At 42.2% G+C, this 27,955-nt stretch overlaps 2 protein-coding genes across 2 annotated transcripts in view; both read right to left on the bottom strand.

Moving 5' to 3' along the window:
• Positions 1–8,718, bottom strand: part of LOC120741161 (pleckstrin homology-like domain family B member 2) — a 16,571-nt gene extending 7,853 nt beyond the window's left edge. The window contains exons 1-9 of the mRNA XM_040043854.1: positions 7,994–8,718; positions 5,424–5,801; positions 4,513–4,674; positions 4,219–4,356; positions 2,966–3,094; positions 1,578–1,733; positions 1,281–1,391; positions 1,117–1,191; positions 425–577 (exon numbers count right to left, since the gene is read on the bottom strand). Of these exons, the coding sequence (XP_039899788.1) occupies positions 425–577; positions 1,117–1,191; positions 1,281–1,391; positions 1,578–1,733; positions 2,966–3,094; positions 4,219–4,356; positions 4,513–4,674; positions 5,424–5,801; positions 7,994–8,278 (1,587 nt within the window). The 5' untranslated portion in view covers positions 8,279–8,718. The remainder of the gene's footprint in view (positions 1–424; positions 578–1,116; positions 1,192–1,280; positions 1,392–1,577; positions 1,734–2,965; positions 3,095–4,218; positions 4,357–4,512; positions 4,675–5,423; positions 5,802–7,993) is intronic.
• LOC120741163 (pleckstrin homology-like domain family B member 1) lies at positions 8,391–27,955 on the bottom strand. Its single transcript, XM_040043864.1, has 8 exons — positions 27,624–27,955; positions 21,878–21,934; positions 21,585–21,708; positions 18,896–18,994; positions 18,109–18,192; positions 11,786–11,905; positions 9,564–9,748; positions 8,391–9,248 (listed from the first exon to the last, which is right to left on the bottom strand). The coding sequence occupies exons 1-8, from the start codon at positions 27,654–27,656 to the stop codon at positions 8,715–8,717; spliced, it is 1,236 nt and encodes a 411-aa protein (XP_039899798.1). The 5' UTR covers positions 27,657–27,955; the 3' UTR covers positions 8,391–8,714.

Below are 27,955 nucleotides of genomic sequence, written 5' to 3'. Positions count from 1 at the left end.
GAGCATGCCAATTTTTGGTCCCCACAAAGATATGTAAATATGGTATACATATACACACACACACATTACCTGCCTGTGTTGCTGATGGCGCTTTTTGACAGGAAGGGGAGGTGGGGGGGAGTCTGGGAGAGGGGAAGGGTCTCGATATGTCACCATGTTCTCTGGCCAGTGCACAGAGGGTGTTTTTGGGAGGGGGCGGGGATTTAGACGGGAGGAAGAAGAAGGAGAGGAGGAAGAGGAGTGACAGTCGGCAGGTGAGGAAGAACGACAGAGCTTCGGAAAAAGAAAGGAACATTGTCAGAAAGCTGAAATGAGCGCAGAAACAGGAAGACAAGCTGGGGGAGAGAACCAGCCGCACACTTTGCACCATCCGCCTCGGCGTACTTATCTACACACGATAAACCCGTCACACCACTACACACACCTCATCCTCCGCTGGTTTGGGGGTGTCCTCATCAGGGGAAAGGGTTGCCTCGGGCTCAGGAGAGGCTTTGGTCAGAGTGGGGACAGGAGCAGCTTTAGGGTCTTGCCCAAGCTGTGAGTAAAGCTCATTGATTTCACTGACTGTGACATAGCCCTGCAAGGTGTCATGTGGAGAGAGAAGGGGTGAGGCATAGCGGGAAGTGAGTTAGCCGTGGAAATTAGTTGTTAGAACAATGCAAAAAATTTAGTGGCAATTTCAGAAATAAGTTATTTACACACAACACTGTTAACATGAGACAAAGGACACACTAACAAGATTATGTCAGCATTAATATACAGTACGTGGACGTAAAAAAATAAGCTTCATCTCGAATTTCTGGAACTTCTAGTAGTGCTTTACAAGAGCTAGCAGTTAGAACAAGAGGCTACAGTGGCAAAACAAAGAAGAAGACTGGGAATAAAGAGAAAAAATGGAAACCAAAAATAAAGTGGAACACAAAAGGGGAAATATTAGCTCAGAAAGGCAAAGTACCTCTGCGTTCTTAAGAAAAATAGAAGAAAGGAGGGAGCGACACACATCAGCCAAAGAGGCTGAATCCTAGCAAGCGGAAAAGGAAATCATAGCCATTAAAATCAGGATATCGCCCGTTCCAGGACTCGTAAGTAACCACAGCAGCCGCCAATCACACCAACCTCTCTCAGGGTGAAACTCCGTCCACCGGTGAGGCCAGCGTATTTTCTTTCCAGCACAGCCAGGCTTTCTTTCTCCTGGCAGACAGATACAGACACAAAAATGAACTTTTCCCATCATTAATACAGAGCACAGCACGCACATGCGAACATAAAATCTGCCATACTCTCTGCAGCATGGACTCAAGGTTGCTCCTCTCCTTCAAGAAGCTCTCCTTCTCTCGTTGAACCTGCTGCGTAATCTGCGCCGACTGCTTCTTCAGAGTTAACAGACGCTCCTGCGAGAGGGAGAGCGGAACAAACTTATCAAGCGCCTCTAGCCTGCTTAGAAAGTATGAATCAAACATTCCTGTTAACCCTGCAAATCTAAACAAATTGACATTTAAAGAGCAAATTCAGCTTCAAACGGCAGATTAAACAGGCTGGATTTTTAAATCAAGAACAACCGAGAAGAGAGCTGATACCTTGCGGGTGACGGTGCTGCGTTGGTAGTCTGCGATCTCCCGGAGAAGCTGCTGGGTGTGGGTCTCCTTCTCCTCGTCCTGCCTGCTCTCTCTCTCGAGCTGCTGAAACTCCAGGTCCTCAAAACGCTTTGTCTCTGCCTCAAGCACTTCGCAGTCCTGATACACACAATGAAATAGATAATACAAGTGTACACTACTGCTCACAAATTTTTAGTTGTCACTGGGAGTAACTGTAAGATTTCTGAAGTCAAAGCAGCACAGTACCCTGTGCAGTACAGCTTAAACCTGCTTGATACAGACCGCTGTGGCGGGCTTTAATTATCTGAAGATCTAGGGCTGGTACCCTAGGATCACATGACCAAGCAGTCAGTCTTCCTTTGCTACTGATGTTTTTATTCTTTTTTATTTATTTTTTGAGTACAGCAATGTACTGTAGCACATCCTGCAGTCTGGCATTGCCCTAATAATGGCCTGAAAGTAACACAGGCATAATAGGTGGTAATCTGCATAAATGTAGTAATATGTGTTGTCTTTCATGGCTAAACTTACTTCCAAAGCTGATGCTGCGCTCTCCTAAACTTAAAACAAACCCTTTCACTAAACTTGAACTCCATAAATTGCAATAAAAAACAAGAAAAATTCCACCAATCCAAAACTTTGCATGCTTTTGTAGCCACCACATTAGAGAAAGAACATCAAGTATACGTGCAAGTGTCCATAAAAGAAACCTTCTCACATAAAAACCTGCATCTACTAATATTAGCAAAGAAATGCCAACATACTCAAATACGACAAATAATCGTTTATCAAATACGTCTCATTCCATAACATACGTAGACACGGGTGCAAACCAGACTGTGAAATCTCTAATGTGTGTGTCATCAACACTAAACATGCAACAACACATCACTACCGTTTGGCTAAACATGCAGCCTTTCACACACCATAAGCATTCGCCCCAAAGTGAAGATGATTTAAATGTGCCGCCTCTTTGATAAGTCGTTTCAAAGAACAGTCGCTCATCAAACACAAAAGGTGAAGCCTTTAGACATTACACCCAACAGAGTGAGTCTGTAAGAACCAAACAGGTACCAAAGCCTGACACTTTAGAGATGATACAAAACATAAAGAGGGAATGATTGAGAATGAACGTTAGCTCTGAAAGTGTGCCATGCTCTCATGCAAGTAAGCAAACATTGTATAAACGAGTCTGTCATGTGAACAAATGTTTAGAGTCAGTGCTAGTATTTGCCGATACAGCTGTCACATTTATGTTGAATACTTTCTCGAATATGCATGATTTCCATTGGCTCTTCCACTATATTTTTCTAAATATATGTATGTGCGTGTATTTGTGTGCATATGTGTGTGTGTTTGTGTGTACTGACCCTGGCTAGCTGCTCCTGCAGGGGCTCCTTGGTGGCTTCAGGACAGCTGTCCAGCTGGGAGCGCTGCTCACACACAATCTGAGCCAACCTCTCTACTCTGCCCTTTTCTGCCTGCAGCAGCTTGCACGCCTGGCAGGCAAACGTACGTACACACAGATGCACACACGCATTCCCACACGAGGACGTACACCATGTACACGTTTGTTTATGTGTACATATGGACACAAAAAGACGAACACACACACATACACACACACACACACACACACAAAGGACAGAGAGGATGGCAGAGTTAGTGGGGATTGGGGAGCAACAGTTAGTTACTACAGCGACCAGGTCAGTACGGATAGCCTAGTGGGTGGGGAGGGAGGGAAAGCTGGAGGGAGCGCAATGGAAAACTGATTAATGATGTTATGAGACTTCACTTCTGTCGTTTTATTCGTTTTTTTATGAATGCAAATGATTGAAATGATTAAGTAAGAAGAGAGAACGGGCATGTATGGAATGGCGCAGCAGAGGTTAACTATCACACTGATGGCTCTTTCTATAAAATACACAAAACACACATTCACCTAGAATCTGCGCAAGCACTCAACTTCATCTGCTCTTCAACCACAGTTTTTAACACCCGGGGCTACACGCATCTACCCGATCGCTCGCTTTTCTTTCCCTAACTTCTTCCGCTGGCAGATGCCGGTGCATGGAAATTTCAGAGTGAGTCCAGGACTCAGTCGAACACAGGCCAAACCAAAGCACGCGCACACACACGGATACACACCAGAAATACCGTCCATTTATCTGCTTACACCTCCCACTCTGTCAATAATATCATATGGTGTTATAAATGTAGAAAAAATATAGGCACACTTGCTTCCCTACACTTGCCAAACAGGATCACTTGATGACCGCTACTCCCCGGACAGTCTTAGCAGATATATATTTGGACCAGAGAGAGCATGAGAAGGATTAACACCTACCGCCCGGGTCTCTCAGTTGCTTATGTATTTTTAATGCCATTCAATGCATGTTGCTAGTAAAAATATAGGCTGTATGAGTGAATGGAGATGGCTTTTCAAACACCTAAAAGAATTTTTCCATATGTTAATGTGTATTTCTCTCCCCTTTTGATGACCATATGTATTCAAAGGCAAAGTTAAGCATATTCAAAGGGACCTCTAACTTTTAACCCAGCTGGATTACAGATGATAAAGAGGTCTGTAAGCATCCCATTCTGAGTGTATCAACTTGAATACCTTTTCTTTTTCCTGCTGGGATTGGGTCTCTAAGTCAGCCATCTTGTTGTGAAGCGCTTCTAAAGCATCTTTTTCGTGTTGAAGAGCTGCTATCTCGGACTCCTGCTCAGCTTCAACTAGAGCTCGCTCAACCTCGACCTTTAAAAAAAAACCCAAAAACACGCGCACACACCGCTCAGTTTTAAACCAATACTTTATATCTGTGCTTTTATCAAAACATTCTCATTCATCTTCTGTTAATCTTGACAATAAATCAATCAATAAATAAAGTAAATATCATCATCGTCTACATACCTCTCGGGCAGATTCCTCAATTTGATTGTCCAGCTCTTTGATCTTTTGTTCAAGCTCCTCCATGTTGTTCAGGACCTGGATTCTCTCCTCTTCCACGCGCCTCACTTCCTCCTCTGAAGGGATCGTGTCCTGTCCACGATGGCGAGCTGCATCCTCTAGAGCCTGGTAACATCATCATCAATGTAGTCGCTGATTTAACTCCTGCTAACATGCACTTACATTGACATATCTGCGAGACCTGTAATAATAATCACTGATGCCACAAATGGAAAGGAAAGCGTATGGGCTCCATACATACACACAAATGCCTGCTGTCAGTTCCAAATGCTAACACTTAGCCTGCTCTAATCTAATAAATAGACTGTAAATGTCTCCCATCTGTGCTTGAGTAGGATGTTTATGTCAATACTTTCTAAGTATTAGGAGGAGGGATCCTTGTCACTGTTATGTTTTCCAGGATGAATGGGGGGCTAAACACTTCCTGCATAAATCTTGATTAATATTTTAGTAAGATGACCAAGGTCAAAGGTGCACGGAGAAGAAAAAACATACATCTATCATTTTACCAAATCAACAGAGACTAATGTTACAGAATATTCTCTTGCATGAAGTCTTCAGAGTGACTAAAGTCTGTAGACCATCAAGGCATTGCATATTTCACTGTATTTATTTTATACTACCGGAATATTTTTTTAAATTTATGTTTTCTCCTACTTTTTTGAATGAGGGTCAAAAGTTATATGATTCTACTGAACAAACACGGTTCTGTAGACTAGTTCATCTTATACACCAAATAACATTTGTTTTTGCTCTTGATAACACCTCAGTGATACTGCACTCACACATGGAGGGCATTTCTGTGTTAGCATAAAGTTCTAACAGTCACAAAATAAGTGTCCTGTGTCTTATACCTCATTTGTCCTATGTGCACGTGGTGAAGGTGTGGGGGCAAAGCTTCGCAGACTGATAGCAGGCGATTCGGCCCTGTTGTCTCGGTGACCGCTGCTACGCCTCCGTCGTACCTGCAGGTCATCATCATAGTAACCGTTCTCCGATCCAGGGGAGGTCGTGTGCCCGTTTCCGACTATTCCACTAACAGCTGAAGAGTCGGAAAACACAGAAGGCGTGTCATCATCTTCGTCGTTCAGCTGCAGCTTCTCAAGCTCCTGGTTGATCTTCTGCAGGTCTGCAACAGCTGAAGTGGAGCTGGTGGCTGCGGCGCCTCCGTCCCTTTCAGCTCGGCCCAGCTCAGAGCAAAGAGACAAGATGGTCTCTAGCCGCTGTCGCTCCTGAGATGATGGCAAACATAAAGGCACACACGTGTATGGGTTATGTGCATGCAGTGGCAAATACTATTTAAGATTTTTAATGTTGACATGTTGCTGAAGTTTTACACAAATACAATGCAACCCTATAGTATTGAGCTTAGTCAAGTTTTAAATAATAGTATTACCTCGGGAAGCATCACAGAAGTCAGTCCTTCTAAAACTTTTTCCGTTTAGTCCAAAATAAAGAAAAGTAGCGTTTACTTAGTATTCAGCATGACCCTCTCCTGTATGTGGATCTAATTTGATCTAATATTTGCAGATTTTAGAAGAAACATTTCTTCTCACTGGGAATCCCTGGAGTGAGCACTTCTCCCTGCCAGTGCATAGCTATATGTGGGGCACTACGGAGGCTGCAGAGAGTCAAAAATGCCCTCTTGCAGGTTCAGCAGTTACTTCTCTCAAGGGTTACGTATATGAGCCACACAGCCAGCCTGTGTTAGTAATATTAGATACAGAGAGGGGGGGGAAATGGACAGAGGCGTGTGTGTGTGAGTGATAGAGAGAAAGAGTGAGCTAATGAGAAGGTGGTCAGCTGTCAACCATGGTCATAAGTGTGCACAAGAACCGGCTTTGACTCCAAAGTAGGAATGTGTCTATGAATGTCACCGTGGAAACAAGATGCTTTCCAGGGGATTCTTCACAAGGAGAGAATCGGATCCAGGTGACATTTGGATTGTGAAAATCATGAAATAGTTAACTGTGTGTTTAGGAAAAGCACGAAACACTCACTTTATAGTGCTTCTTAGTTAAACAGTTATGTCAGAAGCAACATATAACAAAGCATCGAACACATTTTACCATGCACACATACAAACCCCAATTATAACACGTAACATGAACCAGGAGCTGGCACAAAACGTGTCCGTGTCAGTTTGTCACCTTGCGCTATTCTAATGGGCATAAGCTTCTGTGGAGCCTCTATAGTAATCAGCTGTCAACTAGAGCAAGAGACAGAAAGAAGAAGAGAGGACAAAGACACGGACAGATGAGAGGAAAGCTGGAGAAAGCACGAAAATGAAAGATGGTGAAAGAAGCGAAAGACAGGAAACGAGCTGGGAAATTTTTGGACAACACGCCTTGCTTTAAATTCATTTTTAAAAGGTTTGTGTGCCTTTAATTAACACAGACATTAATTTCAGCTTTCTTTTTTAGCAGTCTCTTGTTTCAGAATTCTATTTTCTAAAGATACCACTAGGGGGCAGACAAATACAAGACAATAAGGCTAGACTGAAACGCTACAATTGCTGCTACATCTCACCTTTAGTCATCTGATTAAAGTAGAGATGCACGTGATTATAACTCCCTGTATAATGTGGATCATCGATGATATTTAACACCAGGGCACGCACTAAAACAGGCAGTCGAAATAGTTTCAACCCAATTAAGTGCAACACTGCAACACAATTCATTCCCCCATCTTCATACCGGCAAAAGAGAAAATCTTCACATCATGAAAGCTCAAAACCACGCTCATAAGAATTTGGAGGCTTGTCAAAAGCCACCGTCAAACTGTTCTTTAAATCAGAGATACTGAGACACTTTAATTGTGAGAACATGGCTGAGAGAAACAGAGAAATAGAAAGAGAGGGATCACGAGATCAGTTGTCATTATATGTTGATAATATGTGTTTATCCACCTGCTACACTATAACTCTGTAATCTTCTTGGTTTCTCTTACCCACATCTGACTGATGTGTTCTGTGGCTCCTTAGCACAGCAAACCACACTGGGTGGACCTCCAGATGACTGACATAAACATGAACCTCATATGAACACATATACACACACACACAATCCAAGTACAGGGTTAAGAATAGTGCTGTTAGTATGGGCTAACTGCCATGAGCACCTGTCAAGTGGTGAACCTCACTGTGCGCCTGTGTTAAGCTCCCTGGGAGAGTATGTTTGAGAGCGCAAGGAGCGGGGAAGCATTCCTACACTCGTTCCATGTTTGGTGTCTTTGTATGCGTGCACAAAATAACATTAAACCTTAAACACCCTGCTCTCCTGCCTATATTCAGTCTATCTGAATAAGCTTAGCTGGAGGATGCACTCTATGATGATAAGTAAAAAAAAAAGCAAATACTAAATGGCACAGTAAAAACAGCAGCTACAATGGTTTAAATACAGAAGCTAAAAGCAATTAAACTCACCAGTCTCTCCACCTCCTGCTCACGGAGTCTCTCCTCTTTTTGGCGTTGGTGGTAGTCTGTCAGTTCTTCCTTCCCACTTAGGGAGCTGATACTCCCCCTTCTTTCCCTGAACCCCCCTGGCGGGGTCACCCCTGCTTTGCCAAATGACTGCCTCCTCTCCCCCAGACCAATTCCAGTTTCCAGGCCGGCCTTCCCAAATGAAGAACTCCTCTCTCTAAGTCCTAGTCCCGGTGCAACGGTGAGTTCAAGGCCCACCCCTGGTGTTTCTTGCTCCGCCACAGACATTTCTGCTCCTGAGGAGGCGTCATTGCTGCTTAGCCGTTCTTGTTCTGGAGGGCTCGAAGCTATAGAGCTGATGGAGCCTATTGAGCTGGTGGAGGTTAGGCTGAGTTTTTTGGCAACACGAGGAGAAGAGGAGCCCCCTGCCCTGGATGGGATTGTTACATCTGGTGGAGTGGATGTGGATGTGGAAGAGATGGAGTGGGAGGTGGCGCAGGAGGAGGTCCTAGGGGAAGAGAGGGAGATCGACACGACACCTTCCCCTTGAGCTGTGGTCTGGCCTTTAATCCTGTTTGCAGCTTGCTGACTGGAGTGACTAGACTTGTGGTTGAGGTCAGCGTTTTGGCCGTTGCTGTAATGCTCTTTGCTAAATTTGTAATCCCCAGCAGTATCAGACCGCCGTGGAGGCAGCGTTGACAAAGTTAGCACTCCATTATTATTGTCACGGGGGGACGGGGAGGGACAGAGCCGTGGCAGTGAGCGGCTGTGTCCTACCTGCTGTCATCCCACTCAGCGAACCTGCTGAGTATTTCCTGGTTCGACTAGTGGGCGTCGGCTCCTGGTTCCCCTGGTTCCCATAGGTGCGGCGTCCTAGACGGGGGCTAGAGGGCATGCTGGCAGCGCCCCCAGAAGATGGAGTGCGGGATGAGGAAGAAGATGGAGGAAGAGAGAGGAGATAGTTCTCACTACTGGCAACAGAAGTGGAAGATCCCCCACCATTCCAGGTGGAGAGTAAAGGAGAGGAGCTCTGACTGTGCAGTCGTCGGCTATCGCTGGTGCTAAAATTGTCCTGACTGCGGCCAACTGAAGAGCGCGAGGCCAAAGAAGAAGAAGGGTCGGAACGTCGCCCGGGGGAAAGAGGGGGAGCAGATTTTAAAGACAGAGAAGGACGATCGGAGCTATAGAAACGCCTTGCCTGTTCCTGATAGGCTGATGAAGATGTGGCAGGACTGGAGACAGGTGTGGTGGGGGGAGACTGGGAGACAGAAAAGAAAAAAATGTATGATTAGAAATATATAAGAATTCAGTTCTCCTGTGGAAGCTATAGACAGAAACAAACGAAGAAATGGAAATACACAAATATGATCATTTTGAGGCTTTATTAGATTCAAGTGTTTACAGTGTAATATAAATTACAGAAACACTGATATTGATGTATGTGTTGATGAATATGTGCAGAGTTGTGTTTGGATAACAACTGGTTCATGTAATGAGTGAATATCAGTTAGAATCATTCACAACCCTGTTAAAGTGCCCTGAGAGGTAATGTTGGAGCTAAAGGATGACTGACCTGTGTCACACTGAAGTAGGAGGGGTTGGCATTCCCGTTGGCTCTCAGGCTGTTTTCCAGGGCAATTTTCTTACGCTGCAGGGTGTCCATCAAGTCCCGAAGCTCTGATGCTGATCGCATGCCCCTAGCACTACTGGTGCCACCCACAACTGCATGGCTATAGTCACTGCTAAACTTCAGGTAGTCTGGACGGGGAGAGAGATTAAATGGAAAAGAAAATGAATCTATAACATGGGAAAGCTAGGTTAAACATAAACATAAGCTATCGAACGACTAGATAGAAAAGTAGATACAGAAAGGGGAAAGAGAAACAGGGAGAACAAATATGGAAATTATGTGTGAAGAGCCAGGTGAAGACAGAGGAAGGAAAGAGGGAGTGGCGAATGAAAATAAAGAGCGAGAGCGAGAGAGAGAGAGAGGGAGAGATTTATGTATAGTTAAACCTGCAGCTATTCATAAATGGGACCCTTGGCAGAACAAACTCAAACCAAACAATCCACAACTAACCCTATCCCTGAGAATAGGAAACAATCCTGTCCCACACACACAAACTGCATGCAAATACACATTCACACAAAACCATCCATTAGATCCAAGACAAACAGTTTAACTCGAGTTCAGTTCCTCAGTATAGGATTTTGTAGATGAGATAAACCACAAAATATTCTGGAATACCCTCATGAGGCTCCCCCCCGCCCTTCCTTAAGTCTTTTATTTAAAGTAGCTTCAGCAGTGAGGAGGTCTTTTTTTCTCAAAACCTCAGCTGAGTCAATTTTTACTTCCTTCCTGCTGGATTTACAAATAAACTATCATTTTCTTTCAATAGCATAGCTAAGATTGGCAGCAATGCTAAGTATAAGTATGTCTGCCTGATAGCTCCGGTACTATTTTGGTGTAAAATTCCAAAAAGAAAACAGTAAATATCTTCTGAAAAAGGCCAACCAGGTGAAAACACTTAGGGTAAAGTAATGTGCTCAAACCTTGCCCAGTTTTCAAAATTATCTGTGGCTTTATGTGGAAAAGGAGCTATTACAATGTTCAAACTTAGACCACCCAGTGTTTAACAACCACATACACCCACACACACATATATACACTTTCCTGCAACTGTGCCTCCGCCTGTATGTTCCATGTGTAAAAGAAAGCGAGAACCTGGAGCACCTAAAAGTGCATAGACAGATTATAGATGAATATAAGCCTGTGTGAGAAAATGTCAAACCCTTACATGGTGGAGTGAACTGAGGCAGAAGGTGAAAGACATCATAAGATCTAGAAACATGCAGGCATGCTCACACACACACACACACACACAGGGTGTTTGTGTCCATACATGGGCAGATTTACACCGGAGGGCTGGTGTGCATCAACTCTCTCCTTTCATGATTGTTCTGCTCCAACATATTCAGTTGTGTTTGTGTGGGAGCCTTGTCTTTAGTTGGACGTCTTTAAAATAAGGGTTGGTGACGGTGAAGAATATCTCTGCCCATAATAATAATCTTTCCTAACACACGTGCGTGAAGCTGTGGAAGAAATAAGCACCTTCTGCCTGTTTAAAGAGCGGGATTTCCACTGAATACAGCAGCCTCGAGCACTCGATAAATCGCCTAAGAGACAGCAGAGTCCAGATGTATCGCCGTGGCAATGGACAGACACCACACAACCAAAACATTCCAATATGCTTTGAATTTTAGGTTTTGGAATGTGCGTGAAAGTGCATTTGGGAAAGACATATGAGAAGACTGAGAGAAACACCTGCCCCCACCCTAACACTGACTCTTTCCTCCCACCACTTTCAGGCAGCAGCCATGGTTAATGTGCACAGAAAAGTTGAGCTCACATGCATTCCCCGCTTTTTCCCCCCTGCCAGTCAGTTAGATGACATCCAATCTTTGAAATCTGAATTTATTTACATTCTTTATGGTTCAACCAGGTCGTTAAATTGGGTCAGTGTGGTCCTCCAATTGGATGTAACCCGTCTGGAGTGTGACTATCTGTAACTCCATACTGACATAACAGTGAAGTGACTAGTGAGAAGAGCAGCAGATGTTACATCAGCAGCTGGATCTAATGGAGCACTGAAGATGGCAAAGAAGTGAAAAGCCAGTAAAGTAATAATCAAAAAGGCCTACATGTATATTCTGGAATGGCAAAATTAAGACACAGAGGAGACAAACCAAAGAGGGATCAAGCACAGCTCAGGGTCAGCCCCTTGTGTGATGTACCTGTGTTGTAGGCTAAAGCTGATACAGGACTCTTTTGGGGAAGCATGCTCTTCATTCTGCTGGCTTCCTCAGGATGGTTGAACCGGAACAAATAGGATTTTCCCAGACACAAAGAATAACCTGAAAGGGAAAACACAAACACACGTCTCAAATTACTGAGACAAATGATGCAAAATCTGCAGGTAACCAGGTAACATGTGAAGCTAGTGTGATACAAAATACACAATTACAACATCCACATTACAGCGCATATGTGAAGAGGTAAGTCTTAAGTAGATTCATGTGAGCCTGGATGTTTATTCACAGCTAGACACACTTGCGCACGCGCAGCAGACGACTGTGTTTGCCCTGGCCATCAATTAGCCTGAGAGGGCCGGGTATTAAACAAGATCTCAGGGTCACAACCTCTGTAATACACACAGGCAGCCACAGCTGTCCAAATACTTGAGATGGCAACAGAGAGGAAGAGCGGCGCTGACACAGATACAGGAGGTCTTGTGTGGGAAAAACAGAGGAAAAGGATAAAAGAATAAAAACACTGAACTGACGCACTTTTTGAGCCAAGGAGGAAAGAAATGCTGAGGGCCAGCTTTCTTAAATCAACAGGTCAATGCGGGTCTTTCTTCTACTTCCATTGTCGAAAAGCCCTGTTACAGTAAAACCCCCATAACGTTATGTGTAAGAGGCTAAAAAAGCACCTCCTTAATAGCTCCATTTCAGTTACATCAGATTCTTTGGACCTGAAGTCAGACGTAACCACTGAGGCAAGAGGAGGGGGGTGTGGAAAAAGGCTGAATGGAAAAAATCCAGATTGTTTTCATCCTCTCTTTTTCTCTCGTTCTCATTTCATTTTTTGTTGCCTTTTCTTTCTCACACTTATGTCAAGTCTCATAAACATCTCAGGCAGAAAAGCTGCATTAATAGCCGAATTGAGCATTACAGTTGAAATGAAAGAGGTCGAGCCAGTCTAGATATTACCTTAGAGCATTTCACAAGCAGTCCCCCCCCCCCCTCTCAATACACCCAGTTCTCAGCATAGTGGGGAGATCCGATTGCGGCTGTGATGTGAAGTGGGCAACACAGGCACACACACACCCGAAAACAGTGTAATAAATGTTTAGTCTGCACAGCTAGACTGTGAAGCTCTCAAATCCATACTTATATAAACATGAGCTTGCAGGTTTGGCCACAACCTGTGAGGAAGTGGGATCATGACCGATAAAAGATGTAGGGCCTCCGTGAAGAGACTGAGAGCAACACACACACACAGACAAACGTCACTGTGTCAGCGAGTATGAGTAAGAGCTAATAATAAGCGCTTCTCCTTGCCAGACGTGAGTAAAGGTGTAAATCTTCAAAACGTCTATCTATCTGTGTGTGTTGGAACATGCCTTGTAACAGGGTCTGCCTAATGAATCCCAGTACCTCTCAGTATTTAGCGTAACGGCAAACACAGACATGGGCTCACAAACAAACACACACACACACAGCAGTCAGCGCTTGTAAAAATCTAATTTCCTACCCTCAATAGCCACTTTTAAAGTGTATGGTAACGTGTGACGTCTTGATTTGTTAACAAGCCCCGACCCTCCTGTCTTTCTAATTTCCTCTCATGTCCTTAGCTAGCAAGTAACTCTTAATTATTCTCTCCTCATTTCGACCCCCAGCATAAACAAATAGCTATGAAGATACGAGTCTACGCAACAAGGGCAAACAAACTCCATGTGAAAAAAAATTTCACATCTAAATTTATCTGTGATACAAGTCTGCTGTCTTTAATAACTTCGGTGGGGGGGGGGTGCACTATCGACAGAGACACCATCCACAACAAAAACTGCTCTAATCTCATTCACGTGTTCACTTGCTTACCAGCAAATTAAGTTTGCCCCCCCCCTCCCCCCAATGCATGCACTCTTCCCCGCGCACACACATATGAGCAGACCCTTTCCAACAACAACAAAAGCTGAAATAAGCCTGTATATACATTTATGGGATAATTTAAAGTTTGCAATCTACAAAGTCAGACCTCAGAGTCTTTGAGGACGCAGATGGAGCCTGAGCTGTACGCCTGGAGCCAATTTCTGTCCCCATGTAGATCTGCGCTCTCTCGCCACAATGTTATGGGAGGAGAAACTTAAATCTGCTTCTCTGTTTGGTTAACATCAGAGGCGGAATTGCCAATTTGAGACCATTAGGCTACAAGGAAAAATAAACCAATTTCAAAGGTGCAAACACATGCCCGGATGAAACCCAGCTACCTGCTACTTGATCAGGTGTGACATCCATGGCAATCATACCCAACAATGGTGATGCAAGGTCAACTAAAACTATCCCCAAATTTGAAAGATATTAGACAAATGCTATCTTGGTTATGATCCCTAGAATATGCACGGTGTTGACATTAAATCTCAGGCTGAATGTATTCACTCATGAAATGAATACACACACAAACAGGTCCCAGCGGGAGAGGAAATTGTCCTCAAAACCACAAATTAACCCTCTCCCAGGCACAAGGGCATAGTGGTAACACCATGAAAAGACAGACTGGTGTTTCTCAGGAGAGTCAGAGCAGATTAGTCATTCCGTCTCTCACATGCTCACACTCACAGGCCTAATTTGTCTCCTCACAAACTCAGGATTGCCTTCTGTCTGCTCTATCTCAAATCTTATTAACAAATAATCAACTTCCCTCAAGCAAAGAATGCAGACCTGTGAATAACCTCTTAACAGCCCTCTAATTAACTGTATTTCTCACCAAGTATTTAAAGAAAAGAATAAAGCGAACAAAAAAAGATACATTTCATCCATTTTACGGTGTAAAACTGGAAAAAGCAAAATCCAAATGTTCTGGGGGTGGGCAGGCAGAAAGATTTGTGAGGATAATAACATCCGTGACAAAGAGGGAGGTTTTATTTTCAGGTGTCAGGTATCCTGACCACTGAGTCTGCCTTTCTATCCATGAGCTACATTACATCTGCACTGGCACATGCACGTGAACTCACCAGCTAACTTATAACCACGAGACAGGCACACAAAGTTCATTTATATTAAAAAGATGCAGACAAGAAGCTGTGATGGAACACTGCCAGAATCTGGCTAAAAATAAGAAAACGAACCACCAAGTGAGCAACACGGGTGAATCACACCTCTAACCTGCTGTAATAATGATGCACGTGATTTACTGACCCGTGCAATAATTACAGTGTTTCGCCATTTCCAGCAAGCAACAAGCAAAGATCAGCACATCAGGTAACAGTTCAGTAACAGTGTGAATACTATTGACCTTTAGACTAAAAAAATCTAATTGAATTGAATCATTTTAACCAATCAGAAGGACATATTACCTTTATATCAGCTGCTGAGCAAATGCTGTTTACCCTGGCTGGCACAAGTGCTCACTAGTGTGGTTTCTGTAAATAAGCCAGTACACAAATCGATTGATAACTTTAACGCCGGGATCACTGGTCATTCAGTCCAAAGAGCATCCTGCATATGCTTCAGAGTAAAGAGGTATTTCCCTTAGCACATACATAAACAAACAGATGCCCAAGCAGTATGATGATATTATAAGTGAAAGTGGAATATAAGCTATGAATTGCGTTTCTCATCCTCACATTAAATAGGCTAGATATACAGAGAAACAGCCTACGTCATAGTTTAAAGCTCGACGTGTGTTTTTCATTCTAAAATATTTCCCAACTCTTACAACAGTTTCTGAAACATTGTGTAACACAAAGTGCTTCGGATGGATAAAGTTCAGTAAAGCAGAGGTTTGCTAACACAAAGGCTGAGTAAATTACAACGTTACTTTACTTCTAAAGCAAATAAAATCCGTTACAAACCTTTTCGAGCTATTTGTTTTCCTTCAGCATCTTATCATGACAAGAACTACAAGAACTTCTCCCTCACGGGCAAAACAGATACAGATTATATATCAGCACCACTGTCCGCCTCTGTGCTGCCTCCCTCCTCCGTGATGTTCCGCCTCCTCTTGACTCCGTGTGGAAGAAAGTTGGTTCACTGATTTACCGTCCACGAGAACCCGGGACTGTACCAAATGTCGGTAAAAAGGGGGAGGAGGAGGAGGACAGGTCAATAAATAACCACAGGGAATAAGTTATAACACGGTAAATATAACGAGTGATGGTTTCTTACACCGAAGTGACACTGTAAAGAGCAAACTGATGAGTGCACGTGACTAAAGACCAGCTTAATGTAACAGCATTACCCGCCACGACCCCTGTGTGTAGTCGGTTAGTTCAAAGACAGTTCGGCAATGAGGTCTTTAGTAGACACCCCCCTCCACCCCCACCTCTAAAGCTTTCTTTGTCTACCTACCTCTTCAACAGCTCTTTGCTATGAAAATCACTCCGCTGGTTTATCCTTAAAGCAGGTATATTGTGTAGAGTCGGACTTACTGAGTCTAAAATGAAGAAGTGACTGCTTAGACTTTATGATAAAACAGCATAGAAACGGTATGCAGTATGCAAGTGGAAGGTATTGACTGAGAAAGATAACGTCAAAAAGTAAATAAGAAAAAAATAAAATAAGAGGGAGGACTGTGCCTTCCTGTCTGGGTTAAAGGTTGTTAGTCTGTTTTGCTTAGATGCTTCATTTGCAAGCATTTCTACCATGACACGAACCCGTGGACAGCTACTTTGCCCTTTATCCTGCGATCATCTTGTGCACACAGTAAAATAAGATAAAACAAGAGAGCAGATATTAGAGCATCCCGTGTTTTGTGCAGCAGCATAGATGTGCCATAGATTTGCATCTGCTCCCTTCCAGTGTAAATGTTGAGAGACTTAGTTTTATGACTACAAATCCACTGAAATGTGAACTGAAAAACTAACAACGTGGAAATCTTGGACAAATGGAAAATAAAAAAACACGGAACAGATCTAAAGCAGTAATGTTCCAGTTAACAGATCTTATTAATAAACTAACAATGTACTTGTGGAGTTTGTTTGTCAGCGGCTTTCTTGCTCAACAATGATTTCCTTTGTCATTTCCACCTCTGTTGAATAAACATATTGCTACTCTACAAGTGTCCTCCAGCTGATGTGATTCCAGATCAAGCTCTGAATTCCAAAATACAGAACAGATCATTTCCTAAACACAGCTAATCATCTCCAGACTAGTGTGCATGAGTGTCTGTGTATGTGGTTCGACCAACTCAACCCAGAGCAACTGAGGCCAGTGGATAACAGATGCTCTCAATCTTTTTCCTTTTTTACTATCGTTTTCCTACGCATACTCTTCTGACTTTTTAACCCTGTCTTGTTTTTTTTAAGTCTCTTTTCCCCACCCCTGCTATTTTGCTGTGCCTGAGCCTTGTGTGTGGACCCACCAAGATGATGTCAATATTTGAGTCAGCCAGGCACAGCGGGAAGTTAAATAGGCCTGTCAATGTTTAACTTAAACCGTCCAGGCCTTTTCCAGGGCACAAGAAAAAGGAGAAAACTGTAAACAGAAAGGACAGACAAGTGAGTGTGCTGCTTGTCATTTTAAGTAGGACAGGGAAAGGTGAAAGAAGGACAAAGCTGTGGAGAAAATGGGAGAGTATACTGTGACTGAATAAATGACGGAGCAATTCAGAGAAGTGAAAAGAATAGAGGGAAGAAAGGCCAGAGATAGACAGATTAAGATACTCGCAGACAAAATATAGACACGTCTACGTAGGCAGGCATGAAGAACAAGATAAGAAGAGAGATCCATTTAACTTTGGGTGACTACACTTTCTTTTTTTCTTTTCTTTTTTTGAGAACATTCTGCAGTCTCCAATAACAATCCAAAGGGTTTGCATGCTCTGCAGTTGCTGGAAGCTGTGACTCATTGTAGGAGCTAGCTATTCCAAACCACTACGAATTACCCAAAGATACACACACAGACACACACACACAAACATACCGAAATGCATCAATACACTCACATGACTACATGTGTGTAGATGTACATGGACACAAACATATTGCACAACCCGTTGTTTGCATGAAGAAACTTAACTGTGCCCATATGAGTCACACAGATAGACTGGAATGTGAGTTAACCAATCCAAAAAAGAACCCCCCCCCCCCCAGAAAACTAACCACTGTCTCTCTGTTGCACACCAGTTATGAAATACTAAGTATCTACAGTCAGCAATGAAGTCAACTTTCAATTAACTCCAGTACTAATAAGGACCAGTAGATGGCAATATCTCAAAGTGTGTGTATGTGAAAAGGCCTGTATCCTGATGTATGCTGATACCAATGTGCAGTATACAGGCTTTTCCTGAGAGCAGGCTGACCTACACTGTGCGCATGTGTGCGTGTAGAGTTTACCCTGAGTGAGTGGTGTTGGTACAGTGACCTGGACTCCATCAAGACTGCAGAGGTGGCCACAGGGGTCCAGGGTCACCACCCCTCCTGTTGATAATGAGGAGATAGTCAGGGGAAATGAGTAACAGTGAATTACCATTCACTCCAACATTACACTCCGACATGAGATAACTGCCTTAATCATCCCGCTCCTACACGGCATCCTCTGAAAGCATCCAATATCCCCTGTTAATAAAAGGTACTCACTATTCAGATTTACTGTAATTAAAACAAAGCTTCACACAAGAACAAAAACAACAGCGTAATTAATAATCCAGTTTCTCCCTTCTCCTCACAGCTATTTTATCAAAAGCCCAACAGGTATCCAGCTCGATGGCTTTCTCAGTCTTATATTCATTTTGAAACAGTATATTTCTTTTCTTACATTATTAGAATTTTAGGCTTTAGAGGATTGAGAAAGTTTATTATTCTTCCGCTGCTGTTTTGTCAGAATAATCTTCTAAAAACAAAATAACAATGATTGCACTTGGGATGGTATTGAGCAGATCTTCTAAATGCCAAATATAATCACAGATTTGATTTCAGTGGATTTTACTTGAAGTAATATTTTAGGATTCAAAAACAAAGATTAAAAGCTTGCTAACGAAAGGAGGAGTCATTTTCCCTTTCCCACGACATGCTGTAAAGATGTAAGCACTCTTGCCAGTGTGGAAAAGACAATAGAGCTGTGTTTATTCTGGGGCCTGCCAAAATTATGACGTCATTTCAGAGAAAGTGAACCAACACAGACCTTCATTGATGATTAGACAATGCTCTGCCTCGATGCCAGGTCCTTGAATGGTAATATCCTGAGGAATTGGAGCATCTTCTGTGCCTATGCGCGTTACCCCTGAAACACATTTTTTTTACAATCAGCAGAATATATAAATATAGGGGATAGAATTAGACTTATCATGTCTATATAGGTGGTGTGAGTCATAATTAAAGGGTCTTATATCTAATGCTGTTATCATGCAGACACATTGTGGAGTACAAACTCAGTTTTCCTAAAAGGTCTTATTCACATTCTTAGCATTCTTCAAAGTGTGTGTCAAAGCAGTGGGCAGCGATGATGAAGTGGAAATGTCACAAAGCTGACTCTGACGTCAAGGTCTGCCCTTGTACTGTTTGTAAGTTTATTTCTGCATTAACCCCGACTAAGGGTTAAGTGTCAAATCCATTCATATAAAATGCAGTGTGCACTGTTCTCATTGCAAAGAGAAGACAAGACAAGTAAAAAGACTTCTCTGGCTCACTGGGGTATAATCAGAGCCTTGTGATCTATGCAAGACACATGAAAACTACAAGTTTATGAATGAGAGTTATCACTGTAATGCTTGTAAGGGCAGATATTTGCTGTCTTTTAAAGCTTTTAATATAATGCCTGTCAGTTTGTATTAGTATTCAGTGTCCTGTCTTCAGGCTAATAAATAATAATCACTAGTACAAGTGTGCCTCTCACTTCACTCTGATTTATAATACTACCTGAATGAGTAATGAAGCTGTGAAACCTGTGGCTTGCTGAATTGATGTGTGTGTGTGTGTGTGTGTGTGTGTGTGTGTGTGTAAGAGGGTGAGAAATTCCAGAAACCTGCAGATAGCTGATAGTAGAGGAAGTATAAATAACTATAATACTCCACCCTTACAGTACAGGAACTAATATAATGCGTTTTATTAATTGTAGTCAGTTGTTTGTTATGAAAAAAACTGTATACTGGCCTGATATAAATAGCAGTGAACATTCCAAATAAAATCTCTGGATTTAATAAAGCAAGTGCGCTCGCTCTGCTGCATGAAACAGAGTCATGAAACCACGCGATGTGTGTCATTTGTGTTACTGTTGTTTGGGTTGTACTCTGTTGCCAAAGCATTCTCTTCATTTTTTCATGGCTAACTGTGGGTTCAGGCTGTGCCTTAACCAACACATGACAATGAATGAATGTTAATAAGCAACAGTAACCATGGAATTGGATTGAATAACTTGTATAAATATGCACTGGCTCAATGTTTGACACAGTATCACTTTTCCACAGCATCACCCCCCAACTCACTTCTGCAGTAATCACAGAAATGAAGTGACTTGTCCTGGGAAAAGGGCCAATATTTGGGAGAAAAAGAGTGGGAAAAGGTGGGCAAATGTAGGGCAAAGAGTGCTGACAGGGACTAGAAAGAGAGGGCATATTTCTCCCATAGCGACTTCTCTTCATTAGCTCTCTGCTAAATTCAGAATCAAATTCAAAATCCTTTCTCTCACAAGCAGGGTCTTGAATAATCACGACCCATCTCATCTTAAAGATCTGAATGTGCCATATTGACCCTCATAACAGAGCACTTTGCTCTCAGACTGCAGGTTTACATGCTGTTCCTAGAAGGGAGGCAAACCCTTCAGCTTTCAAATATAGCGCTTTTCTACTCTCCCAGAGTACTCAAAGCGCTCTATACAACATGCCACATTCACCCAGTCACACAAGCCCTTTCTCTATACTTTGTGCTGTCTAACTACATTCACACTGCAATGGATGCATCGGAGAGCAATTTGGGGTTAGTATCTTGCCCAAGGATACTTGACATGCAGACCGGAAAAAACAGGGCTACAGCAACCCAAACAGGCCCCTCTTCTATGGGACCAGGTCCCAGTTTGGATTAAGGAGACAGACACCCGGTCTACTTTTAAGATTAGGCTTAAAACTTTTCTTTGTAAAGCTTAGCATATAGGCTGGATCAGGTGATCCCAAACCTCTCCTTAGTGCTGCAATAGGTCTAAGCTGCTAGGGGCTTCCCATAATTGTATTGAGTGTTTCTTCTTCACTCACCTTTTTTTAAACTCTCTTTTACTTCTCTAATGTGTGCCTTTCTCTTATTTTTGTATATATTTCTCTTGGTTTGTATATATTTCTTCTTTTTGCTGTTGATTCCTGCTGTCTACTACTTATATTTTATTTATATTTTTTTTCTGGCACAGTTGATGTGGAGCACCCACAATTTTGTTGTACATGTATAATGACAATAAAGGGCTTTCCATTTTATTCTTCTACGTAATCATTAGTCAATATTAATCTCTGGCTGTCTTCCACAGTGTGTCCTTGTGTGTCCTTTGTCCTGTCTCCATGCCCTCATCCTCAACCGGTCATGACAGACAGACAGCCCTCCCTGAACATGGTTCTGCTGGAGGTTTCTTCCTGTTAAAAGGGATTTTTTTCTTTCCCACTGTCCACCATGTGCTTGCTTATAGGGACATCTGATACAAAACACCTTGAGATATCTGTTGCTTTGATTCAAAGCTATATAAATAAAATTAAGTTGAATTAACATTTGAAGCTGTGAGGATGTGCTACATTAGGAATGAATGTGAAAAATTGTGGCTACTGACTTAATAACCTGCCCATGCTGAGTTTGTGTATTTACTGTAAATTGTGTCTGGGTTTTTTTGTGTGCGTTACCCTCTTTCAGCGGCAGAACAGTAATAGCCACACTCAGTCTCCCACTGCCCAGGCTAACCAGATGAGGAGTTGCTGTCTGGACCTTTAGTCCTTTCCCTGTGTCGATCAGGTCCAGGGGCGGAGACTACAAGCAAGAGTCAGTGCAAAGGTCATTTTAAAAACACACTTTATAGTCATAAGACTAAAATGAATGTGCCATTGTGCAACAGTGTTCATGCTGGATTTGTTCAAAAACCACATAAAACTTGTGAATGTGTGCATATGTGTTTTCCTGTGTCTGTGTGTATTCTGACCTTAGGTTCACCTGGAGAGATCTGATCGGACTCTGGTTGAAACATCATCTCCGATTCCTGTGTACACATTCAGGCAGACACATAAATGTAAACACAAACAATGCAGACATGTAGCAGTGTACACAATTATGACAAAACTTGGGAATGACCTGCATGGAATGACCAAACATAGAAACACTCAAATAAAGAAACCACACAAAAAAAGAAAAGAAAAAAATGAAAAGAAGGGGAAAAAATTGCCCACAGCTTACCCAGCTGCCACGTGAAATGAACTCTGATTCTGAAAATGTTCCAAGTAGAAAATGAGAGGAAAATAGATTTTTTTTTTTCGCAGTGGGGAGAAATGAGAGAAATGTTTCATGAAAGCAGACTTCCCACAAACTGTTAAAGTCTGCCATCACTCTGCTGCAATGAATGTGTCTGGATAAAGAGAGATACAGAGTAACTAATAAGGTAACTGAGTTTCTGTGTGCATGCTATGAGCAGTATACTACTTAAAGTAAATACACAGCAAAGCTCGTGCTTGTGCACGGCCATGGCGGTGACAAAGCAAGTGCACATCATTTACCCAGGTTGCATGACTTTAAATCCTGATCATGACTTGGGTGGATATTCATGGCGGCCGGTGAATAATTCTTCTTAATTTTATGCCACCTGAAATTTTTATTGTCACCAAAAAATGTTAACATGCAAATAGGCATGCTGATGAGAAATATTCAGAATGTGCTCCATTAAAATATAATATATATGTAATTGAAGCTGCAATGTCTTCCTGCACACAAAACCCACTTCTTACCATTTTCTAAGTCCTGTTCAGCATTTATCAAACAGTATGGCACAGTTCAAATTATGTCATAAGCAAGGCATCTCCTAATCTAACAGGCAGATTGAGCTCAGCTATGCTCCCAGGGTGATAAACTTTGTATTTGGGCATATTTCCTCAAGCATCTATCTCACAGCAAAACTGCAGTGACTGTGAGAGTGGTTTAATTTTGACTGTTCTTATTTTGTATGGACTCAATGTTGAAGTCCAAGCATTCCCTAATGGTGGGAATATGTGTGATGCAATGGAAAAAAAACGAGGTAAAGTACAAGAAAAATAAAGGAACGCTATGACAAACTGTGAAGTGGAGATAAAAGAAAACTAAATCAAAAAATGCCCAAAATATGTGAATGTGTATGTTTGAGGAAACACACTCAGATCGTGTGCCAAAAACAGCCCACGGAGTACTCTGTAATTTAACAGAGAAGAAGAAGAAGAAAACAGTCTTGCTACTACTGTATTTGTGTCCACACACACAATCAAAAACACAAACATGCACGCACACACACACCAGTGGATGACTTAAATGCTTCTCACCATGCAGAGATGATTACAGCATATAAAAAACTATCACAACCACGCGTCATTTTCCTGCTCCTGTCATTTCCTTTTCTCCCTTCCTCTTTCAAATCCTAATGTGTCATTGCTTTAATGATTTCAGTGATTCCTTCCTTTCTCTCGAGTCCTCTTTTGCATTTAATCTGTTTTCCATACTAGGCGGCCTTCTTGGCTTCTCCTCTTCCTGCCTGTCCTTCTTCTTTCCTCCTGTCTTTTCGCCTTTTCCTCCAATCACCATGAAGGGAAACACAAATCAAAGTCAGCTCTGCACTTCCTCTAATTCAGCGCTAAGTTTCCGCCCTGAGATCACTTCCTTTACTGCTTGGACACCATCATTGCTCCCACACACACACACACACACACACACACACACACACACACACACACACACACACACACACACACACACACACATACATTCTAGCAGTTCAGCCACCCTTACATCCCCTATCCACACACAAAAATCTACAAATAAAGTCACACACCAGCTCTTTTTGCTATCGCACCAAGGTATCGGCCCACATTCTACCGATTTTTGTCCTTGCTGTAGACAAAGCAAATACTCAGTGTGTGATGGCAACATCAGCTGAATAAAGGTCACAGAAGCTTGCTGAAAATTAGGCAGAAGTGCATTTCAAAGACCCTTTTATGTATGAAGGCCTCAGTACCTTGCATTCCTACACACGCTCCTTGAAGTCTATTCCCACCTGCTTGACTCTCCCTTGACTTGTTCTTTCAGAAATGGCTCACTCTATCCCATCATTCCTCTTCTTTGTCTTTCTGTGGTTCTTTTTGTTTTCAAAGCCCCCTTCCGCCTTCACCTTCTTTTACCAGGTGAGCTCTGGCTTAGGCGGGTCAAGACATGTCTGTGGCCCTGTTTACTCTAGTTAAAGCAGAGCAGTGAAGTGTGTCAACCCCCATTCTGAGTATCCAGACTCCAGCGCTTTCATCTTCAAGGTGTTTGATTCCAACAGCAGTCACTTTGCTATCAGGGATGTGAAAGATGTGAAAGCTAAAGTATGGGATTACTGAATGATATACGTATATGTACAGAGACAGAGTCCCGTAAAAACTGAGCATGGAGGATGAAAACTAATGCCGTGCAAAAAAAAAAGCATGATGGTTCTTTATCCTTAATTAAACAATCTTAACCAACATTTCCCAAACTGTTCTCAAACTAAACAAGCACTCAGTGTTTAAGTGTCCTTGTTTGTTTCCTAATTCTTTGTTGCATACATGTCTCTGCTCCTAGATTGTCTTAACAGTACATCACATTTTCACCCATATTTGTATAATGTTTGGTGTCAAGGCAAAGACTTGTTCATTTCAAATATAACTTAAAAAAATAAATGTTTATCATGTTTATCAAACTACAAAAAAAGTCATGTAAGGATGGATAGAAAGTTCTCTACTCAGTAATGGGATGTGCTGTGCTTGAAACCAGACTCATTTTCCAACTTAAAGGACAAATTTTCTGGTGTTTCCAGGAGGTCTTCTGCCAGAATCCAATGTGGGAAATACAGAAATACATACCAAGCTGACTCAAAGAAAGTCTAATACAGTAAATGTATAAGTCGAAGATTTCTACACAATGATATGAAACACTGAGAAAATATTGCCCATAGGAAAACATTCCAAGCACACATCCTCCCACTTACTTTTTTAATAAAAATTTTAATCCCAGATTTAAAATAAACCTTCTATTGGAAAGTGACTGAACTGACCTCACAAATGCACAATATAGCGTGCACAAAATGGAAGAAAGGCACAAGCACACACAATTTGTCTTTGATCCCATCTGTAAAACAGCTGAGTCTCCCCGAAATGCTTTGTTTGCCCTGCATCTGGAAACAGAAAAGGAGATGAGAGGGTAGTGTGGGGTAATGAAAAAGAAGATAGCAGTGGAAGGTAGAAGAGAGAGAGGACTCATAAAACCAAGAGGAAAGACCCAGCATTCTCAGACTGTTTCAGCTGGGTCATTTTTATTTTCTCCATCCCATCCTTGCTTTCCTCCGTCAACTTCTTCCTCTTTTTGTATTTGCTTTAAACGGTTTTTGCATTTCCTTCTCTTTCAGTTACTTTCCTCATCACAGCTGCTGTATGTTACTGCAGACAGCATTCTCAAACCCACATTAACAGGAAAGGTCTTGCTCTTAAAAATGTTCCAATGTTAGAACAACTCTTTAGTGCGCTAGTTGGAAAAGCTAGTGCACAATATGTCTGTTTGAAAAGGCCAAATCAAATGTTATGGTTTTCATAGTATTGTGAGCATATTGCCATCATGGACTGGCTTGGGCAATTTAGATAGGGAGAACCATAACATTACATTTTTTCTCAGGTCCTCTGGCTCAGTTGATGAATGGCAGTTGGGATATTAAAAAAAAATTATTATTTGCATCTATGAATAAGCAGTTTGGGGTAATTCACAGGCTTTTGCTTTCTAGCTAAAAACTTCAAAAATGGTGGGAGAAGTGTGCCATCAGGATGGTTCTTTCATCATTTTAATGCATATATTTGTTTTTGCCATCTTTTTCTTCTGTGGTAGTGTTGGCCTTAAAGATAGGCAGCTTGTGATGGCTACAATCTGTGGTACAAACTTGACCAAAAAGTGGAGCTGAGGGTGGTCTCAGTCTTACACAAGGTAACATCAGCTATGTTGTATTTGTCTAAAAATGCTGTCTTTCAGTGCTTTGCCTAGTTATATTTCTCTCTTCTGTCTTTCTCCATCCCCTCCCCTTACATTCCAGCATGACCCTCTCCTCCTCCCACCTGACAAAGCCAGCATTGTATCACAGATGCTATTTAATATGGAGTCCCTCTCTCAGTGTCCTTCATATGGGGCAATTCAGGGTTATCGTCCTCCCTTGTCCTTGGTAAACAGTATGTTTGCAGTAATGTCTTCAATAACATTTTAAATCAGATTAAAATGTCCCTCATGCATTCATATATACATGGCTTTTCAAAATACTGTATGCTTAATAATGTGCATCCCTTGTCCTTAGTTGTGCATTGCTGTTGTGTGTTTGCATTTGTTTTGGTTAAAACCGCTGAAAGCCAATTAAAACGTGTCTGTGAGCCGCTTGTTAAACAGCACAAATATCTGTCACGCTCAAACTCTCTCACATCCCTGCTGGCAGTTTTGCAGTCTTTTAGCAAAGTGCTAGATGACAGGAAAAAAAGTCCATTGTTTTTGCAGCTGACTCAAAGCTGGAGGAAATGTAAGTTGAATTTCTAGTGAGGGTGTGTGTGTCTGTGGAAAAGCCCAGATTACTTTAACTGCCACATGCAGGGGATCAACTCATGTTTGGTTTCCACAGGGCCGGATATGACAGCGAGACAAGGGGAGACAGTGAGCTAGTGGACGGGTTTACTAAAGCACACATATCTTCTTGTATGGTGAAGTGAGCTGTGACTGCTGGAAAAGGAAAGAAAAGAGGAGATGGAGTTCGAGATAACAAAAGAAACAAACTATGTGTGTGTGTCTGTGTGTGTGCTTGTGCATTGGGGTATGGGGGGGGGGCAGGTAGACACAGATTAAAATGCAGACTAAAGAATTCAGATATGAGGAAAAAAGATTAATGGTCAAAAATCCCCAAGTTCCACCAGTGGCCTCCAAACACAATATGAGCCTATACAGCACATATAATTCAAGCAGTTACCTTCATAAATCAGCATTACATACTGTTTCCAAAAATCTTTGTTTTTCTTAAGCTATTGGCCACTTCTATGCTCTCCACACTGACTTCTGCTTTTCCTTTTTCCACCTGGCAGATACCCAGTGAAATAAAAAGCAATCATATAAAATATGTTTTCAGCGTTACGGTTGGCAACAGTATGTCAGAAGAATTGTATCCACCGGTTTTTTTGCATCACGATAGATAGATAGATAGATAGATAGATAGATAGATAGATAGATAGATAGATAGATAGATAGATTTGTGGCCTTGTCATTATGTAGCCATAGGGCTTCAGAGCCCGTGTTGGGCTTCAATATCACTGCGTACTCTGCGGACTGATATTTGCAAAAAATCTTACAAAACGATATCTTATCATTTCAAATTTCTACAATGTTCCAGTTAGAGCTGCCATCAGCAGCAGCGTTGGATCGTCGGTGGAATCACGAAAAGTACACCTACATTTTCACGTTGTACCTGCCCGCTAACAAACCAAAAGGTAATCTGCGTTTGATTTTGCCGAACAAAATCCTCAGTTGAAGTCAGATAACGTTACAGCTTACTTTGAAAGTATTGCAGCGCTGTGAAGCAAAGCAAAAATAAACCTAATTTACAAGAACACATTTTGATAATTAACATACATTCTTCCACTTTTTAAATCCACAGCCTATAGGTACAAAAACTCACTCACCATTACTGAAGCGGGAATGGCCACTTCTGTCATTGTGCAGGAAAGGACGCAATTGCGAAACTGATCCAAGATCGAGAGGTATGTTGTTTGCACAAAACTCCCCCAAATAGAGTTTTTAGCCTATTTCTGCCTTTGCTGTAGCCGCAGCTTCTGACTTGACGGGAGATACATTCCATGCACAGCACAGGCAACGTGCAGATCTCTAGGAAAGACTTTTGATCCCGGTTGTCACAATCACAAACACAAGCACACACTCCAAACACATACACACGCGTAAAAAAACAGGCCGACTGCTTTCCGACGGGCATAGGAATGCAGCAACAGCTGGAAGC

This window comes from Simochromis diagramma, unplaced genomic scaffold (genome assembly GCF_900408965.1).
Source record: "Simochromis diagramma unplaced genomic scaffold, fSimDia1.1 OVJJ01000602.1, whole genome shotgun sequence".
Lineage (NCBI taxonomy): Eukaryota > Metazoa > Chordata > Actinopteri > Cichliformes > Cichlidae > Simochromis > Simochromis diagramma.
The sequence above is the reverse complement of the archived record's forward strand: the minus strand, read 5'-3'. Positions and strand labels throughout refer to the sequence as shown.

What these genes read in the sequence shown, in the direction of transcription:
- LOC120741163 (XM_040043864.1), bottom strand. Translation starts at nt 27,656, where the DNA reads ATGACAGAAGTGGCCATTCCCGCTTCAGTAATG. An exon ending in CCATTCCCGCTTCAGTAATG is followed by an intron (nt 21,935 to 27,623) that starts GTGAGTGAGTTT and finishes ATGTGTACACAG; the next exon opens with GAATCGGAGATGATGTTTCA. An exon ending in TGTTCTGCCGCTGAAAGAGG is followed by an intron (nt 18,995 to 21,584) that starts GTAACGCACACA and finishes AATGTGTTTCAG; the next exon opens with GGGTAACGCGCATAGGCACA.